The sequence below is a fragment of the Hemitrygon akajei genome, chromosome 20 (assembly GCF_048418815.1).
Source record: "Hemitrygon akajei chromosome 20, sHemAka1.3, whole genome shotgun sequence".
Taxonomy (NCBI): Eukaryota; Metazoa; Chordata; class Chondrichthyes; order Myliobatiformes; family Dasyatidae; genus Hemitrygon; species Hemitrygon akajei.
In genome coordinates this window covers 34,045,061-34,066,258 of record NC_133143.1, presented here as the reverse complement: position 1 = coordinate 34,066,258, position 21,198 = coordinate 34,045,061, and the positions used below count along the sequence as shown (strand labels likewise).

General features: G+C 41.7%; 1 protein-coding gene across 1 annotated transcript in view; it reads right to left on the bottom strand.

Moving 5' to 3' along the window:
- LOC140713713 (aryl hydrocarbon receptor repressor-like) overlaps positions 1 to 776 on the bottom strand; it is a 188,081-nt gene extending 187,305 nt beyond the window's left edge. Inside the window, 1 exon segment of the mRNA XM_073024128.1 lies at positions 379 to 776. Within this exon segment, the coding sequence (XP_072880229.1) occupies positions 379 to 440 (62 nt within the window). The 5' untranslated portion in view covers positions 441 to 776.
- Between the last annotated feature and the right edge of the window lie 20,422 nt (positions 777 to 21,198).

The window sequence follows — 21,198 nt, the reverse complement described above, 5'->3', positions numbered from 1 at the left end:
TCTATTTTAGAATTTGATATATTTACACACTTAGAGTTCGATAGGTGGATATTTTTCAAAAATAGATTATAAACTCCCAGCACTGGTGCTGTTTATCCATATATGAAATCATCTGACAATTTAAAATCTCTTTAAGTTTTATCTGTCTTTATTAATGATGTCAAGGCTAACTACTTAAAGAAAGTCTCATATCTTTTTGCAGTAAACGTTTTATTCCACACGGTTCCAAGATTTAGGACTAGTTTTTCGGTGAGTGTTTTACAACGAATTCCGTTGCAAAATGAAGGCGGATTTGATCGATCCCCGCGCAAGTGACTGGCACCAATTATTTGTTAAGGCAAAATAAAAGTACGGACTCTGCGCTGTTGCAGTACTCACTGTTTCTGAATGGGCTTCCTCCGTTTCCTCCCCGCGTACATGCACTCTCCGAGTGGGATCATGGTGCTCGCTCCTGCCAACAGTTACAGGTGCTACTTTAGTCGCCTGAGCTCGCTCCGCTCCATTCATTGCCCGTTCCCTCCCTTGACTCCTGTATTTTCGGTGACTCCGCACAGTCACATCCCATCGGCTCTCTCGCTATTGATCATCCGAAACAGATTTACTACCACGTCAAGAGTAACAGCTACCTCTTCAAACTTTCAAAGTTACGTCAACTTCTAACCAGGTCTCTGAGCTTACGTAGGGATGCGACCAGTCTCCGTTAAATCCGCCGCATATCAGGGGTTACGTCTGTGGCAATGGATTGGGCATAAAGCGTATACAAATTCTGCAAAGATAACGCTCCTGTTACATTAACACTTGAACTCCCCGAGCCTACCCGTGGGTTCACTGCTTGATCTGTTGTCCTCGCCTCTGTAATTAGCCATCTCCAGAGGGTAGCAGACTTACCTGGTCCCGGGCAAGCTTCGAGATGCGGAAATACAACAGAGTTCCAGTTGGTATCAGTGTGCACCTCTCGCCTCTAGATTACACTAGACACGCGCGCGCGCATCTACTCAATATAACCCGACAACATGGGTCTAGAAATTGGTGCTGGCCGTCATTAGGTCTGAACGTGTAGCCCCAAGTAGTGGTTTTGCCGCGGTAAATAACCCAGCTAAGCAAGGGCTCACTTCCTTATATTTCAGGTACCGGATCCTATTCAATGTCATCAGAGTCTTTGCACGCAATGTCATCCACAACAGTAGCAAAGGGTGGTGAGCGGAGAGACACGGCCCTCAAAACTCTGAACTCGCTCATCAGCGCATACACATGGCATTAAACTGGACTCACCAAGCACTGAGAGAAACGGGCTGCAGCAGCAGCCGGCTTATCTCTAACTTCCCTGAACTGCAAATTTAAAAAAATATATACACATAATTGTATTTTAATTTTACTGGAGGACTCCGAGCTTGGATCGGTGCCAGCTTCCCAGATATCTGCCCAATGAAAGAGAAAAATACAAGTCTAATTCGTGACAATGCATCGGGAGTGGGTAAAAAACAGCATTTTCAAACGTTTTATCCGATGTGTATTCTCCAGCAAGTAAGTGTTGGACATGCAGAATAAGACAGGGTGTTTATCATTCCGTGTGTAAAGGTCGACCTACTTACGATATGTCGAGCAAAATACCAACCCCCGCACCCCCAACATATAGATCCTCAATTTTATTTCCAACCTCCAATCAACACAAAAGATTACTATTACTGAGACACAAGAAAGACTGCAGATGCTGGAAATCTGGAGTAACACCACGGAATAAAAACCGGAGGAACTCGGCAGGTCGGGCAGCATCGCGGAGAGAAATGAAGGATTGACAGAGACCCTTCATGAGAACTGGAGTGAACGAGGTGAGAAGAGGGAAAATATAGAGACCCGTAAGTCATCCGCCAGCTTGTTGTCCCTCCCCTCCCCTTATTTTATTCTGGCTTTCTGCACTCTTTTTCCCCAGTTCTGATGAAGGGCCTTGGTCTGAAACATCGACCGTTCATTACCCTCCGTAGACGCTGCCTATCCCTCTGTATGCGGGTTACTATTCCTGAATCATACACTGATATGAGTATGGAAGTTGAATTAGTAGTTTTCAATTATTTTAGCAATGTGATTTTAGATGTTCCCAGGATGTTTTTTGTCAAATCCTACCTCTTGACCTTTCCATTTGATTTAATCACAATTTGACTCCAGTAATGAAATATACGACGTTTTTCATTTAAATACTGGGAAGAACAAATGTCTTTCAATCATGTTGCAAGCTTCCTTCTGGCTAAATGCTGGATACAGACTGCATCCACCGTCTCTGTCACTGTCTGAGGCCAATCAGGCCGCTCCCCTTTAATATGAGCCAGTTTTCCTACTCCATATCTTCAGTGTTACCAAATCTAGTTTTGAACAGATTTCAATTTTGAAAATGTTAATTTTTATTCAATTATCCCACCACCTTGTCTTATGATCTCCTTCAGTTCTACAATCCAGTTATGGTGAAGGATCATTTAGTCTAAAACATTAACTTTTTTTTCTGATCCCTTCAGATGCTGCCTGATCTGTGGAGTATTTCTAGCATTTTGACTTATATTTTAGATTTTCATCATACATAGGGTTTTTTTTGTTTTCAATTGTCCACAATCGTCCAATTCTGACCTTGAGCATGTTGTGGGGTTGTAACTTTGTCCCTTCAGCTGCCTTGTCCCCGAGCTTGGACATCCTCTCCCTGCAAGATGCAGTTATCTAGCTTTAAGGCTTTATACAATGCTTGGTATCAGGTGTTGTCCAATCATTCTCCCTCTCCCATGAAGTACCTTGGGACTTCTTCATAATGTTCAGGGCGCTACAATAAGTACGCTATTTTTGCAAGTCAGTCCTGAGGAAGTGTCTCGACCCAAAGCATCGACTGTTTATTCGTTTCCATAGATGCTGTCTCTCCTGCTGACTTCCTCCAACAATTTGTGTACGTTGCTTTAGTTATTTCTGAAGTCTCATTAGAAGGAGTCATCAATCATCTCAACCCTGAAGAATGGCAAACAATTTGAAGGACACTTTATATTAAAGAACAATTTCTGACAAGTTAAAACCACTGATGATATACAAAAGCAATAGCAAAATGCCTTTTACTTTTAACCAACATTTACAGACATACAGTTAGCTTCTTGATGCATTTAATTTGGAAGCCTCATTTTTATCCAAGGTTCTGGAGAACAGCACCCTCTGCTGGATAATTGTCTTAGTGCAACCGGTTTAATTCAAATTTCAGTTAGTAATTAATAATTATTGCAATTTTCTTTGATTGCAATGCCTTGCAGAATATGTGTTTCCTCTTCTGTTGCATCTGCTCACTGAGGTTAGTTGCATCATCATCCATCTAATTTGTGGTTATCACTGTGTTCTACCTCAGTGAGGGCTTGTCTTTCAGCATCTCTTTTCCATTCATTCAGAAAGAAAATACCTCAACATTTATAGAGCAGTAGACTTGTTCTCAGTTACTCCAGAGCTTTTGTTTCTTCCTCTCTATCTGAAGGTTACTTCAGGTGTTTAATCCTTGCGTAAAGCTAAATTTTCTTTATCTTCAGATGAGAAGCCAGTAACTGCCGAGAGGATCCTTGGGTCTTCCTCCTCCTTATTTGTGACTTTATCGGGAGTGTTGCAGACGGAAGGTCCAAAGCATTGTGGAGCATCTCCACCACCCATCCCACAATTTTTTTGACTCATTACCATCAGGAAGGAGGTACTGATGTATCAGGACTAGGACTGCCAGACTGCATTTACAGCTTCTTCCCTCAGGTTATTGGACTAATGAATACCGTGCCACCAGCATGGTCTCGTCACTGTACTGTTTACACTTCCCTGCTTACGTGTGTTGTGCACTACATTCATGCTGACTTATATTCAAGTAACCACTTTCTGGTAATATTTTGGTTTATGTAATGTGCTGTGTGTGATACATGTTTCGTGGGAACACCGTGGTCCAAAGGAATGCTGCTTTGTGTGGTTTCTATACTGTATCTACTGCCAGATGACAGGAAACTTGATCTACAAGTTTGTGACCAGGTCACGTTGTTTTACAATTGTAGTTTAACCTACATTAACATGGCAAGAAAACAGATACTTGGAGTTAAGATGCAGATCAGTTGTGATATTTTGATTCACACGACAGGTTTGAGAAACAGGTTAATGAGTGAGCTTTATTTTATGGTAAGGAACTGGTTAGTACTACTCTGCTGCATTGCCATCTGGCAGCTGGCTTTTAAAATATTCTGTTATTAAACCATTTTGTTTTAAATTATTTAATGACCCTGCATCTTGGGGTTAAACAATTAAATAACAATGGGAAAAGACAAGTGATTAGCTTGATGACCAACCTTTAGATTCTAGTGAAGATTCCTTAGTTTTATGCATATTCTATAAACACAAAACTCGCTCACATGATTAAAGCCATGGATTTCTCTTCATTCAATTAAACATTTAAAATGTGTTAATTTCCAAGATGCTTTAGGTTTAATCTAATTTAGCTGAGATTACGACTTTGCTGCTTTATATTTTAAAATGGCAAGTGAAACAGTACAAGGCAGGATGAAAACAATTGGCATTTATTGCTCTGAAGGAAATACTTACACGTTTTGACTAGGACTCTCAAACCGTAAAAGGCGTTGATGAGATAAAGTTTGCCAAATGTGGTCAGGGAAGTTTCCTTAATCAACACATAGAAGTCCCAATGAGACTTAGGGAATGAGTTAGGGCAGGTTACAAAAGTTTGTGGAGGGGAACACTTTGCATCTAGTGATCACAATGCCATTAGTTTTGAGGTACTTAAGGAAAAAGTCCTTCATTGCCTTTAACTGTAAAGGTAATTGTAATTTATTTGTAATTGTCTAGTCCTCAGCTAGAAAATCTAAAGTGAAGAAAAGGAAAGTTTGATAAAGTGAATTAAAGGGAAGGCATTTCTTTTCTAGTCACCCTCTAGTTAAAAAGGTCTCAGACTGTTACTCATTAAGTCATAGAGATATGGTGAAATTAACAAGACTTAGGTTGGGGCATTGTGGGCTAAACTATTACTTAAAGATAATAGAAAAACATCCAACTGGATTACGTGACTGTGGTAGTCCAGAGACAGTTCAGCATGTTTTGCTGAGTTGTGATCGATATAAAATTGAAAGAAGAATATTGTTCAAGAAGCTGTCTGACTTATATGTATTTCGTTTTTCTATTAAATCTTTGTTCGGCCACCAAGAGAACCACCATCTGATTGAAAAGTTTATTATTCTGTTTCTACATGTGACTAGTTTATATTTGAGAATTTGAGTTTCTCGAAATTCTGTAATTAATTGTACATCCTGCAGAGGGCAGTAATACACCTAGATGCGTCTAAACTGCCAGAAATAGAAGGAGGAGGAAAGTTTGATGGTATCAGAAAGGATCTGACAAGTGTGGATTGGGACAGGCTATTTCTTGGTAAAGTGGAAGGCCTTGCAACAGTAAAATTTTGAGAGTATAAAGTTTGTATGGCCCTGTAAGAATAAAAGGTAAAGATAACAGGTTAAGGAAACCTTGTTTTTTAAAAGATATTGAGGCCCTGGTTTAAAAAAAAAGGAGGTGCATAGCAGGTATTGGCAGATAGGAACAAGTGAGGTACTTCACGAGTATAAGAAATGCAAGAGAACATTTAAGAAAAATCAGGAGGGCTAAAAGAAGGCATGAGGTTGCTCTAGCAGACAAGATGCAGGAGAATTCTAAGGGCTTTTACAGTTATACTAAAAGCAAAAGGATAGCAAGGGACAAAATTGGTCCTTGAAAGATCAGAATGGTAATATATTCATGGAACCAAAAGAGAAGAGGGAGATTTTAAATGGATTTTTTGCATGTATCTTTATGCAGGATATGGACACAGTGTCATAAGGGGACAGGAGGCTGGAGCCAAATGCAGGACACAGGCACTGAAGTACTAGGGGCAGGACAGGAACAACTAAAGGATAGACAAGATGTGGTGACTGTGGTGTGTGTGAGGGATGTGACGTTCAAGGTGATTCTGGGGTTCCGGGAGAGACTTAAAGTTCAGGCAAGACAGGATCCCGGAGTTCACTGGGCTGGCTGCATAACTCCTGGACAGGGCCCAGACCTCCCAGGCAGGAACACAGGGGCCTGGGCAGGTCACGGGACTCCTGGGTAGGTTGCAGGGCACAACTGGTTGGCAGCAATGGATGGAAAGGGGCAGAGTCCCCCACCAGGCAACAGCAGTTCAACCAGGCTTGCCCAATGGAGGCAAGGGATAGGAAGGGAACTAGGTCCAGGGTGACTGCCAGACTTACTCAAAGAACTCATCTTTAATGAGGGGAACTCCAAGCCAGGGCAACCAGAGGAACAGGATAGGCAGGACAACCCCCCAACTCCACTCAGTCCCAGAGCCCCCTATATACACCGCCAGCCGATGGGCATCAGGTGCACCTCCTTGAGCCCCAACAAGCCACGATGATCCACAGGTGTGACTAATTGGATTATATTGGAGAATAAAGTTGCATTGTTTGCTGTGTAACCAAAACTATGTAACCAGCTTTGTGTTTGCTATGTATCCAATTTATTAGCCAGAATGAAATCTCTGTATTGTCTCTGTACTATTGAACACATCAATGCCTTGAGAATGTAGCTAACAGTGAAAGTAAGTATGTAGAGATAACGGTGGTAGACGGGATTGTGGAGTGGTGTGATGGTATGGGGACCAGTCATGGCCGAGAAGGGGAACACGTGTTCCAGGGAGTAGACTAGAGCAAGTATGGGCTATAGAGTGGTGTGATGGTATGAAAACCAGTCAAAGCCAGGAAGGGGGACACGTGTTCCAAGGAGTAGACTAGACAGGATCGTGCGATGGTATGAGAACCAGTCAAGGCACTAGAACAAGTATATGCCAATGAAACTAAGATAAGAAATTACTATAAAGAATACTGTGAACTAGGGCTTGGAAGGCAATTAGTGACACGCTCATTAATTGTCTCAGCTTTTGTTTGCAAATAAAGGCTTAAATTTCTCGAAGAATCTTCTGCATCTCCTGGTTGTTTCAAGAAACACGACAGCTCAAGGGTGAAAGGAGGGACGGCAACAAGACCCAGAGTCCACGGACTGGAGACCGGACCATAACAGTAACCTCCCACCCCCCCGTCAAAGGGAGCCTCCAGGCGACTGAGGAGGGTCTCTAGAGCTAGAGAAGATATGGGTGGGTGGGGGGATTGTTCAGACAATAGGGGACCCCTGGGTGACAGGACGTGACTACAGTGCCTGTGTTGCTGGCTCCATGCTGGGGGGGGGGGGAGAGAGTCATTCTGTCATAAGGGGACAGGAGGCTGGACCCAAGTGCAGGACACAGGCACTGAAGAACTAGGGACAGGACAGGTACAACTAAACGATAAACAAGATGTGGTGAACATGGTGTGCGTGAGGGACGTGACGTTCAAGGTGATTCTGGGGTTCCAGGAGAGTCTTAGAGTTCAGGCAAGGCAGGATCTCAGAGTTCACTGGGCAGGCCTCATAACTCCTGGGCAGGGCCCAGACCTCCCAGGTAGGAGCACAGGGGCCTGGGCAGGTTGCAGGGCACAACCCATTGACAACGAGGGATAGGTAGGGGCAGAGTCCTCTGGACAGGCCGCATAACTCCTAGGCAGGGCCCAGACATCCCAGGCAGGAACACGGGGGCCTGAGCAGGTCACAGGGCACTTGGGTAGGTTGTGGGGCACAACCCATCAGCAGCAAGGGATGGAAAGGGGCAGAGTCCCCCACCAGGCAACAGCAGTCCAGCCAGGCTTGCCCAATGGAGGCAAGTGATAGGAAGAGAACTAGGTCCAGGGTGACTGCCAAACTTACTCAAAGAACTCATCTTTAACAAGGGGAACTCCAAGCCAGGCAACCAGAGGAACAGGATAAGCAGGACAACCCCCCCAACTCCACTCAGTCCCAGAGCCCCCGATATACACTGCCAGCCGATGGGCATCAGGTGCACCTCCTTGAGTCCAAACAAGCCACAATGATCCACAGGTGTGACTAATTGGGCCCAAGGGCGAAAGGAGGGACGGCTACAAGACCTGGAGTCCGCGGACCGGATCAAGACCCGGAGTCCGCGGACCGGATCAAGACCCGGAATGCGGGCTCCAGACTGGACCATAACACACAGAGTCTATAGAAGTGAGGCAAAGCAGCAGTGAGATCATGGACCGTGTACAGATTCCAGAGGAGGAGGTGTTTGCTGTCTTGAGGCAAATTAGGGTGGCCAAATCCCCAGGGTCTGTAAGCTGTTCCCTCAAGACCTCTGGTCGGCAAGTGAAGAAATTGCAGATGCCCTAGCAGAGATACTTAAATCATCTTTAGTGACAGATGAGTTACCAGAGGATTAGAGGATATCTAATGGTGATCTGCCGTTAAAGAAAACCTTTAAGAGTACACCAGGAAATTATAGGCAGGTGAGCCTGACATCAGTAGTGGAAAAATTATTGGAAGATATTCTAAGGGACCAGATATATGAATATTTGCACAGACAAGAACTGATTAGAGTGAGTCAGCATGGCTTTGTGCAGGTTAGGTGATGACTAACCGATCTTACAGAGTTTTTCCAAGGAATTTACCAGGAAAGCTGATGAAGGCAAAGCAGTGAATGTTGTCTATATGGACTTTAGCAAGGCATTTGACAACTTCCCAAGGTTGGTCAAGAAAGTTCAGTCGCTCAGCATTCAAGATGAGGTTGTAAATTGGATTGGACATTGGCTTTGTGGGAGAAGCCGGAGAGTGGTAGTGGTAGGCTGCCTCTCTGGCTGGAGGCCTGTGACTAGTGGAGTGCCACAGGGATCAGTGCTGGGTCCGTTGTTGTTTGTCATCTATATCCATAATCTGGATGATAATTTGGTTAACTGGATCAGCAAATTTGCAGATGACACCAAGATTTGGGGTGTAGTGTCTATCAAAGTTGGCAGCAGGATCTGGAAAGCTGAAAAATGGTAGATGGAAATTAATACAGGCAAGTGTGAGGTTTTTCACTTTGGGAGGACCAACTAGAGAATGTCTTATACAGTGAAGAGTAGGGCGCAGAGGAGCACGGTAGAACAAAAGGATCTGGGCATACAGGTCCACAATTCATTGAAAGTGGCAGCACAAGTAGATATGGTCATAAAGAAAACTTTTGCACTGGGCTTTATAGATCAAAGTATTGAGTACAGGATTTGGGATGTTATGTTGAAGTTGTGTAAGATTTAGAATGTTATTCCCCAGAAAGTAGAAGATTAAGGGGAGATTTGATAGAGGCATACAAAATGATGAGGGGTATAGAGGGGGTAAATGCAAGCATTTTCCACTGAGGTTGGCTGAGACTACAACTAGAGGTCATGGTTTAAGGGTGATAGGTGAAATTTCTTCACTCAGAGGGTTGTGAGAGTGTGGAACAAGCTGCTAGCGATGTGATTTCAATTTTGTTTTCAACGTTTAAGAGAAGGAAGGGAGGGGTATGTGGGCTACGGTCCAGATTCAGGTTGATGGGACTAGGCAGTTTAAGTGGTTTGGCATGCACTAGATGGGCCAAAGGGTCTGTTTATGTGCCTAATTGGCATCAAGACAGCAAACACTTCCTACTCTGTAATCTGTACAGAGTCCATGACATTACTACTGCTTTGCCTTTCTTAGATCCTGTCTGTAATAACATGTTCCATGTCATAACTGAAGAAACACTTCAGATGGTGCTCTGAAGATGAAACAATTGGTTACTTGGGGAAAGAAATAAATATATATACTAAAGTTATTAAGAACTTCATGGAGCATGTGGAGATCTTCCAACAACCAGGCACTCTTTCTTTTTTTTTCTTTCTTACTTTCTCTTTTTTTTATATAGGGAAGTTAGGGGGGAGGGGTTAAGGGGAGGGGGGAAGGGATATATACATTTTTTTCCCACTCTTGTAATTACTTAAAAACGCAATTAAATAAAAAAATTTAAAAAAAGAAAGAAAGAATTTATGTGATGCACTGTCCTGGAGTCCAAATCAAACTCCATGGCCTAATTACAGTAACATTTGCCTTCTCCCATTCTTGTCTAATCTGGATGTAGAGATCCTACTTTGCTGGCCCAAAGCACTCCACAGTGTTGGAAAAATGCCCTGAATGACATCAAGGCATGGAAGGATATTTCGGAAAGCCTTTATCCTAGAAACTCCCCAGATAGTTTTAACTTCTGGCAACACTTCATCCCCAGATTTGCTGGGGGTAAAATTGTTGTGTACAGTAACATTTATGAAATATTGATTGCATTGTTTTGAGATTTGAAAATAATTTAACAAATTTTAAAATTACAATCTTAAAGAACTTACAAAATTAAACTGTAAAATGAACCACAAATGGTTAAAAGGTAAGTAACTTACTTTCCCCATTGCGTCCGGTGCTCTGATACAACCTCCTCTACCTTGTTGAGACCTGTTGTAAATTGGGACCGCTTCGTCGAGCACTTCTGTCCAAAGCAGAACCTCCCAGTGGCCAAGCATTTTAATTCAGATTCCCATTCCTGTTCCAACATGTCAGGCCATGGCCTCCTCTTGTGCCAAGATGAGGCCACCCTCAGAGTGGAGGAGCAACACCTCATATTCTGTCTTATTCTGTCTTATTCTGTCTATATTCTGTCTCATATTTCTCCTTTCAGTAAAAAAAATCCCTCAGCCACCCCACTTCCTCTATTCCCCATTAGAAACATAGAATCATAGAAAACCTACAGCACAATACAGGACCTTTGGCCCACAAGGTTGTGCCGAACATGTCCCTACCCTAGAAATTACTAGGGTTACCTATAGTCCTCTATTTTTCTAAGCTCCATGTACCTATCCAAAAGTCTCTTTCTAATAATTTTATTAGTTTCTACATAGAAGAATACAGAGTACAAGAAAGTGTATATCAAAGGTCAAAAAAGATTTTTTAAAACTACCAATTAGATTATTTCTGTTCATAATAACAATCTCATTACCCCGTATTCATACAAGTTAATCAATAGTTATATTGAACTATACTAATTGATTACAAAATAAAAGAATCTAACCCCTACCAAGACTGAAGCTGTTCATTAAGAGAAAAGAAGGTAAATACCTTCTCATACAACAAAAATTAATAATAGCCAACATCTGAGTTTAAACAACATATTGAAGGTTTTGAAAATAATTCAGAAAAGGTCCTTACAATGTTTGAAACTCTTGACAAGATTCAGAAATTGAACAACGAATCTTCTCTAAATCTAAACATGACATAATGTCGCATAACCATTCAGCATGAGTAGGAGGAAAAACATCTTTCCATTTAAACAAAAGCTTCCTCCTAGCTGTAAGAGAGCTAAAGGCCAAAATATGTAAATCAGATGCCTTCAGCTTAATATCTTGTCCTGCAACAATACCGAATAGGGCCATCAAAGGGTTAGGCTTAAAATTGACTTTAAAAAGTAAGGGAAAAGTTTGAAAAACTTCCTTCCAATATTTCTCAAGATTCAGGCAAGTCCAAAACATATGAATTAATGAAGCTTCTCCAGTATTACATCTGTCACAGTAGGGTGATATATCCGAATAAAAATGAGATAGCTTATCCTTAGTCATATGAGCTCTATGTACCACCTTAAATTGTATGAGGGAATGACGAGCACATAGCGATGAAGTATTAACCAGTGTACAAATTTCATTCCAAGTTTCCTCATATATTGATGTCTGTAAATCTGGTTCCCAGAGATTCTTAATTTTGTCTAAAGGAACATTCCTCTTCTCCAGTAACATACCATAAATATTAGATATTGAACCATTATGAAAAGCTGTCAAACTAAAAATTACATCTAGTAAGTTCTTATCTGAGCTTATAGGAAATGTACATAATTGAGATCTTAAAAAGTCCCTGATTTGTAAATATCTAAAAAAGTGAGTTTTGGGTAAGCTGTATTTAGCTGACAATTGCTCAAATGAAAAAGGGTTTCCTCCAACAAACAGATCCCCAAAACATTTAATACCCAACCTGTCCCATCTTTAAAAACTAAATCAGTCATTGAGGGTTTTAAAAAATTAGAATAAATGGGACTTGAAAGGGAAAATCCTCAATAAACCAAAGTGTTTTCTAAATTGTATCCAGATCCTCAGAGTATGTTTAACTATTAAATTATCAGTTAGTTTACTTACAGATAAAGGAAGTGAGGATCCAAGAAGAGAAATAATAGAAAATTTATTAACAGAGTTAGCTTCTAAAGAAGCCCATACCAGACAGTCTACACGATTAATATAATATAACCAAAACGTATGATATCGTATATTAACTGCCCAGTAATAAAACCTAAATTAGGTAAGGCTAAACCTCCAGACTTTTTAGATTTTTGAAGGTGAACTTTATTTAAATAAGAACATTTATTTTTCCATATATAAGAGGATAAAATAGAATCAAGAGAGTCAAAAAAAGGATTTAGGAATAAAAATGGGTAAAGCCTTAAAAAGATATATAAATTTAGGTAGAATATGCATGTTAATAGAATTAATTCGTCCAATCAACGATACTGGAAGAGCTGACCAATTTAATGATATCCTTTTTACATGATTCAATAAAGTAAGAAAGTTTTCTTTAAACAGGTGTTTGTAATTCTTAGTGACCGTTACACCCGAATAAGTAAATTGATTCCTTACAACTTTAAGAGGGGGATTAGTTTTAATTGATACCAAATTACTTAAAAAAAATTCACTCTTATGTAGGTTCAATTTATATCCTGAAAAGTGGCTAAAATGGGAAAGTAAAGAAAGTACACAAGGTAATGAGGTCTCAACATCAGAGATAAACAGCAATATATCATCAGCGTAAAGTGAAATTTTGTGAGTAATACCTCTCCTTAAAATACCACGGATATCATTAGATTCTCGAAAAGCAATGGCAAGAGGTTCTAAAGCTAGATCAAAGAGCTAAGGGCTCAACGGACAGCCTTGTCTAGTTCCGCAATGAAGTTTAAATGGTTTGGAATTTTGAAAATTATTAACAACCCGAGCAGAAGGAGATAGATAAAGTAATTTAATCCATTGAATAAAATCTGGTCCAAAATTAGATTTTTCTAAGGTTTTAAATAAATAATTCCATTCAACCCTATCAAAGGCCTTCTCAGCATCTAAGGATATCACACATTCCAATATCTCCTGGGAGGGAGAGTAAATAACATTTAATACACGGCGTATATTAAAATGGGAATATTGGTTTTTAACAAATCCAGTCTGATCATGAGAAATAATAGAAGATAGAATATTCTCAATCCTACGAGCCAGAACTTAAGAAAGGATTTTAGTATCAACATTGAGTAATGAGATTGGCCATGTCATCTTGTGCCAAGATGAGGCCACCCTCAGAGTGGAGGAGCAACACCTCATATTCTGTCTTGGTATCGTCCAACCTGATGGCACAAATATCGATTTCTCCTTTCAGTAAAAAAAAATCACTCCCCCACCCCTCTTCCTCTATTCCCCATTAGAAACATAGAAAACCTACAGCACAATACAGGCCCTTTGACCCACAAGGGTGTGCTGAACATGTCCCTACCCTAGAAATTACTAGGCTTACCTATAGCCCTCTATTTTTCTAAGCTTCATATACCTATCCAAACGTCTCTTAAAAGACCTTACCGTATCCGCCTCCACCACTGGAGGCTGCAGCCAGCAGCCCATTCCACGCACTCACCACTCTCTGAGTAAAAAACTTACCCCTGACATCTCCTCTGTACCTACTCCCCAGCAACTTAAACCTGTGTCCTCTTGTGGCAACCATTTCATCCCTGGGAAAAAGCTTTTGACTATCCACACAATCAACGCCTCTCAACATCTTATACGCCTCTGTTAGGTCACCTCTCATCCTCCATTGCTCCAAGGGAGAAAAGGTCGAGTTCACTCAACCTGTTCTTATAAGACATGCTCCTCAATCCAGGCAACATCCTTGTAAATCTCCTCTGCACCCTTTCTATGGTCTCCACGTCCTTCCTGTAGTGAGGCGACCAGAAGTGAGCACAGTACCCCAAGTGGGGTCTGACCAGGGTCCTATGGAGCTTCATCATTACCTCTCGGCTCTTAAACTAAATCCCTTGATTGATGAAGGCCAATACACCGTATGCCTTCTTAACCAGAGAGTCAACCTGCGCAGCAGCCTTGAGTGTCCTATGGACTCAGACCCCAAGATCTCTCTGATCCTCCACACTGCCAAGAGTCTTACCATTAATACTATATTCTGCCATTATATTTGACCTACCAAAATGAACCACTTCACACTTATCTGGGTTGAACTCCATCTGCCGCTTCTCAGCCCAGTTTTGCAACCTATCAATGTCCCGCTGTAACCTCTGACTGCCCTCCACACTATCCATAACACCTTCAACCTTAGTGTCATCAGCAAACTTACAAACTCATCCCTCCACTTCCTCATCCAGGTCATTTATAAAAATCACGAAGAGTAAGGGTCCCAGAACAGATCCCTGAGGCACACCACTGGTCAGCGGCCCCCATGCAGAATACAACCCATCTACAACCACTCTTTGCCTTCAGTGGGCAAGCCAGTTCTGGATCCACAAAGCAATGTCCCCTTGGATCCCATGCCTCCTTACTTTCTCAATAAGCCTTGCATGGGATACCTTATCAAATGCCTTGCTGAAATCCATATACACTACATCTACTGCTCTACCTTCAACAATGTGTTTAGTCACATCCTCAAAAAATTCAATCAGGCTTGTAAGGCATGACCTGACCTTAACAAAGCCATGCTGGTATTCCTAATCATATTATACCTCTCCAAATGTTCATAAATCCTGCCTCTCAGGATCTTCTCCATCAACTTACCAACCATTGAGGTAAGACTCACTGGTCTATAATTCCCTGGTCTATCTCTACTCCCTTTCTTAAATAAAGGAACAATATCTGCAACCCTCCAATCCTCTGGAACCTGTCCCGTCCCTATTGATGATGCAAAGATCATTGCCAGAGGCTCAGCAATCTCCTCCCTAGCCTCCCATAGTAGCCTGGGGTACATCTCATCCAGGCCTGGCAACTTATCCAATTTGATGCTTTCCAAAAGCTCCAACACATCCTCTTTCTCAATATCTACATGCTCAAGCTTTTCAAGCTGCTGCCAGTCGTCACTATTATCACCAAGATCCTTTTCCGTAGTGAATACTGAAGTATTCATTAAGTACCTCTGCTATTTCCTCCGGTTCCATACACACTTTCTCACTGTCACATTTGATAGGTCCTCTTCTTTCACGTCTTATCCTCCTGCTCTTCACATACTTGTAGAATGCCTTGGGGTTTTCCTTAATCCTGCCTGCCATGGCCAAGAGGTAAAATTCTATCACTTCTCTCTGGGTCTCCACCTTCTTCCCTTTCTCCTATGGTCCACTCTCCTCTCCTATCAGAATCCTTCCTCTCCAGAATCTTTGCCACCCACCTGCCTTTACCTACCACCTTCCAGCCAGTCTCTTTCCCCTGGCCAACCTTTTTATTCTAGCATCTTCCCCCTTCCTTCTCAGTCCTGAAGACGGGTCTCAGCCCAAAATATTGGATGTTGCCTGATCTGCTGAGTTCCTTCAACATTGTGTGTGTGTTACGTTTACTTTCCCTGTGTTTTTCTTCGCCACAGCTAGAAAACTTCCATTGAAAACAATGGGTTTATGAATCCTGTGTCAAGTCTAATGTGAAACACAGTTCAAGAATGGATTCCTCAGCAGAAATAATGAGGATTTCAACAAGATCCTGCTCTGTCGTCAGATCTCACAAGGACTGTTCCCAGGAGGAAAGATATCAAAATCAGACTCTGGTTTATTATCACTATGTCATGAAGTTGGTTAACTTAGCAGCAGCAGTTCAATGCAATACATAATGTAGAAGAAAAAAATTAATAATAACTCTATCAATCAATTATAGTATACATATATTGAATAGATTAAAAATAGTGCAAAAACTGAAATAATATATATTTAAAAAGTGAGGTAGCATTCACGGGTTCGATGTCCATTTTGGAATTGAATGGCAGAGGGGAAGAAGCTGTTCTTGAATCACTGAGTGTGTGCCTTCAGGCTTCTATACTTCCTGCCTGATGGTAACAGTGAGAAAAGGGCATGCCCTGGGTGCCGGGGGTCCTTAATAATGGACGCTGCCTTTCTGAGACACCGCTCCTTGAAGATGTCCTGAGTACTTTGTAGGCTAGTACCCAAGATGGAGCCAACTAAGTTTACAACCCTCTGCAGCTTCTTTCAGATATGGTGCTGACTTTGGATGAGTAAGTTCAGGACTTTTTGTTTGGCTATGTTTAAGCAGAGATTCCAAGTCTGATAACAAGGGAATTATTTAATATTTGTGGCTGAGTAAATACTAAATAATTTGAATAATTGAGAGTTCATCTGTTATTTTTTGGATACTCTGTGAAAGGTGTTTTCTAACCCTACTTGAATTGCTTCACCCTGTATATAACACCCTAAATTCCATCAGCATTCCTCAGAAGCACCATTAAGATAAACCTTTGCCCCTTTACTGTTGAATTTCTGTTTACTTTCTGATTCTTTTGGTTCTTCCAGGAGTCAGGAATGATGAGCAGTCTTAATTCTAACATTTCAGTTCATTCTAAAGTACAAACAACATACAAATACTAAGCAAACTAAATAAAGAAACAATGCAAAAAACGCGAAGACAACAAAAAAAAACAAAGATTGCACCTCTGAAAAATCCATCACTTTTATAGAGAAGCTAAGAAATTCCTTGGATAGGAATAAACAAGTTAATAGGCTACATAATTAAAACAATTACATCACGTGGGTAATGTGCTAATACTTGGACAAAGAAAAAGAGCAAGGTGATAAACCGTTAATTTAGCTGCTATACCACTTTCTGCCAGTGAGTGGGGATGGACTACCACATACTGTGTTTGTTTAAAAAGTATAAATCTTACAAAAAGTATTATTTAAGAACAATGGTTTCCAACAATACTTCAGAGTATATGAATTTGTTTTACATAATCTTAGCACCTAATCTAATCCATGAAGTTTTGACAGTAATCTAGTGGTTCTGTGTAGCACTTTAAAGACATTGTAAAGATGAGCTGTCTTTGTCCATTTGCATGAGAACACCCCTGTGGCCATCCCCCTCAGTAATTGTTATCTCGTTTTGGATGCTGTTGAAGGGGGTGACCTGACAGAGGACGACACGGTGAGCGGGTCTCTGGCACTGAGCCTGGTTCACTGGTGTAGAAGGGAAAGAGGACGATGAGGAATGCGGTAGTCATAGGGGATTCCACAATGAGGGGAGCAGACAGGAGGTTCTGTCAGCCTGACAGAGATACCCGCAAGGTGTGTTGCCTCACAGGTGCCAGGGTACGGGATGTCTCGGATTAAGTGCAGAGTTTTGTGAAGGGAGGGGGTGAACAGCCAGAAGTCTTGGTACGTGTTGGTACCAATGACATAGGTAGAAAAAGGGAGGAGGTCCTGAAGAGAGAATTCAGGGAGTTAGGTAGGAAGTTGAAAAGCAGGACCTCCGCAGTAATCTCAGGATTGCTGCCTGTGCCACATGCTAACGACTGCAAGAATAGCATGATCAGGCATATTAATGCATGGCCGAGAGACTGGTGTAGGGGGCGGGGTTCATATCCCTGGATCACTGGGGCCTCTTCTGGGGGAGGTACAACCTGTACAAAAAGGATGGGTTACACCTGAACCCAAAGGGGTCCAACATCCTAACAGGCAGGTTTAATAGAGCTGTTAGGGAGGGTTTAAACTATTTTGGCAGGGGGATGGGAACCGCAGTGATAGGGCTGAGGAAGGGGAAAACAGAAATAAATCAAAGATAGCATGCAACAGAGATAATACAAAGGACAGTCAGGAGATGAGCCATAATCACAGCCAGTGGGATGAGTTACAGGGTAATAGAGACATGGTGCAGTTAAAACAGAAATCACCAAATACTGGACTGAAAGTGTTGGATTTGAATGCACACAGCATAAGGAATAAAATGGACGATCTTGAAATTCAGCTACAGATTGGCAAGTATGAAGTTGTGGCCATTTCTGAAACTTGGCTAAAGGATGGCTGCCATTGGGAGCTGAATGTCCAAGGATATACAGTGTATCGGAAAGATAGGTTAGGAAGCAGAGTGGGTGTGTGGCCCTGTGTATAAGAAATAATATTAAATCATTAGAAAGGGATGACATAGGATTGGAAGGTGTAGAATCTCTATGGGTTGAGTTAATAAATGGCAAGTGTAAAAGGACCCTAATGGCAGTTGTATACAGGCCTCCAAACAGCAGCCAGGATGTGGATTACAAATTACAGCAGGAGATAGAAAAGGCTTGTCAGAAAGGCAATGTCATGATAACCGTTGGAGATTTTAACATGAAAGTGGATTGAGAAAACCAGGGCAGTACTGGACCTCAGGAGAGAGAATTTGTAGAATGTCTAAGGGATGGCTTTTTAGAACAGCTTGTTGTTGAGCCCACTAGGGGATCGGTTGTGCTGGATTGGGTGTTGTGCAATGATCCAGAGGTGATAAGAGAGCTTAAGGTTAAGGAACCCTTAGGAAACAGTGATCACAATATGATTGAGTTCACCTTGAAATTTGAGAAGAAGAAACTAAATTCCAATGTGTTGGTATTTTAGTGGAATAAAGGAAATTACAATGGCATGAGAGGAAAAGCAGCCAAAGTTGACTGGAAAGGACACTAGCAGGAAGGACAGCAGAGCAGCAACGGCTGGAGTTTCTGTGAAAAATGAGGGAGGTGCAAGACAGATATATTCCAAATAAAAAGAAATTTTCAAATGGAAGAATGACACTACCATGGCTGGCAAGTGAAGTCAGAGCCAAAGTCAAAGCAAAAGAGAGGGCATACAAGGAAGCCAAAGCTAGTGGAAGATAGAAGATTGGGAAGCTTTTAAAATCTTGCAGAAGAAAACTGAGAAGGTCATTAGGAAGGAAAGATGAATTATGAGAGGAAGATGGTGACTAATATCAAAGAAGATACTAAAAGCTTTTTTAAGTATATAAAGGGTAAAAGAGAGTCAAGAATAGGTATACTGTATGACCAATAGAAAATGATGCTGGAGATATTCTAATGAGAGACCACAGAGATGGCAGAGGAACTGAATGGATATTTTGCATCAGTCCACAGTGGAAGACATCTGCAGTGCACCGGACATTCAAGAGTATCAGGGAAGTGAAGTATGTGCAGTGAAAATTACGAATGAGAAGGTGCTCAGGAAACTTAATGATCTGAGGGTGGATAGATCTCCTGGACCTGATGAAATGCACCCTTGGGTTCTGAAGGAAGTAGCTGGAGAAGTTGCAGAGGCATTAACGATGATCTTTCAAGTATCGATAGATTCTGGCATTGTACCAGATACCAGAAAATTGCAAATGTTACTCCGCTATTTAAGAAGGGTGGGAGGCAGCAGAAAGGAAACTATAGACCTGTTAGCCTGACATCAGTGATTGGGAAGTTGTTGGAATCAATTGTTAGGGATGAGATTACAGAGTACCTGGAGGCACATGACAAGATAGGCCAAAGTCAGCATGGTTTCCTGAAAGGAAAATCCTGCCTGACAAACCTAGTGCAATTTTTTGAGGAAATTACAAGCAGGGTAAACAAAAGAGATGCAGTGGATGTGGTGTACTTGGAATTTCAGAAGGTCTTTGACAAGGTGCCGCACATGAGGCTGCTTAGTAAGAGCCCATGGAATTACAGGGGAATTACTGGCATGGGTGAAGCATTGGCTGATCAGCAGAAAACAGTGGGAATAAAGGGATCCTATTCTGGCTGGCTGCCGGTTACCAGTGGAGTTCCACAGGGGTTGATGTTGGAACACTGCTTTTTACAATGTAAGCCAATAATTTGGACTATGAGATTAATGGATTTGTGGCTAAATTTGCCGATGATACAAAGATAGGAGGAGCGGGTAGTTTTGAGGAAACAGGGAGTCTGCAGAGAGACTTAGATAGTTTAGGGGAATGGGCAAAGAAGTGGCAAATGATATACAATGTTGTAAAGTGTATGGTCATGCACTTTGGTGGAAGAAATAAATGGGGAGACTATTATTTAGATAGGGAGAGAATTCAAAATGCAGAGATGCAAAGGGACATGGGAGACCTTGTGCACGATACCCTAAAAGTTATCCTCCAGGTTGAGTCAGTTGTGAATAGAATATAAGAGCAGGGATGTGATGCTGAGGCTCTATAAGGCACTCGTAAGACCACACTTGAAGTATTGTGCACAGTTTTGGGCTCCTTATTTTAGAAAGGATATACTGACATTGGAAAGGGTTCAGAGAAGATTCACGAGAATGATTGCAGGAATGAAAGGGTTGCAGTATGAGGAACGTCTAGCAGCTCTTGGGCTGTATTCCCTGGAGTTCAGGAGAATGAAGGGGGATCTCATAAAAACATTCTGAATGTTAAAAGCCCTGAACAGATTAGATATGGCAAAGTTATTTTCGATGGTAGGGGATTCTAGGACAAGAGGACATGAGTTCAGGATTGAAGGATGTCCATTTAGACCAGAGATGCGGAGAAATTACTTCAGTCAGAGGGTGATAAATCTGTGGAATTTGTTGCCACGAGTGGCTGTGGAGGCCAAGTCATTGGGTGTATTTAAGGCAGAGATAGATAGGTTATGATTAGCCAGGGCATCAAAGGGTATAGGGAGAAGGCAGGGGAGTGTGGATGACTGGAAGAATTGAATCAGCCCATGAGTGAATAAGAGAGCAGTCTCAATGGGCCAAATGACCTACTTCTGCTCCTATACCTTATGGTTTTACATTGAAACATACAATGAAATCCATCATTCTGTGTCAAATCAAATCAGCGAGAATTATGGGGAATGTGTTGCTATGCTTCTTGTGCCGGCATCCCCACAACTCACGAACCCTAACCATATGCCTCCGGAATACGGAAGGAAATCGGAGCACCTGGAGGAATTCTACATGATTACAGGGAGAACGTACAAACACCTTACAGGCAGCAGTGGGAATTGAACTCCAATTTGGTAATCACTGGCACTGTAAAGTCTTGCACTAACTGATACACTTTCCAGTTCCAATACAACATACCCAAGATGCGTGCTATGTTCTCTCTTCTCTCCCCTTCCATCAAGCAGAAGACACAAGAGTTCAGAAACGCATACCCTCAAGCTAAAGAGCAACTTCTATCCCACTGTTGCAAGACTCTTGAAAGGAGCTGGTCTATGATAAAGGTGAACTCCTCGGCT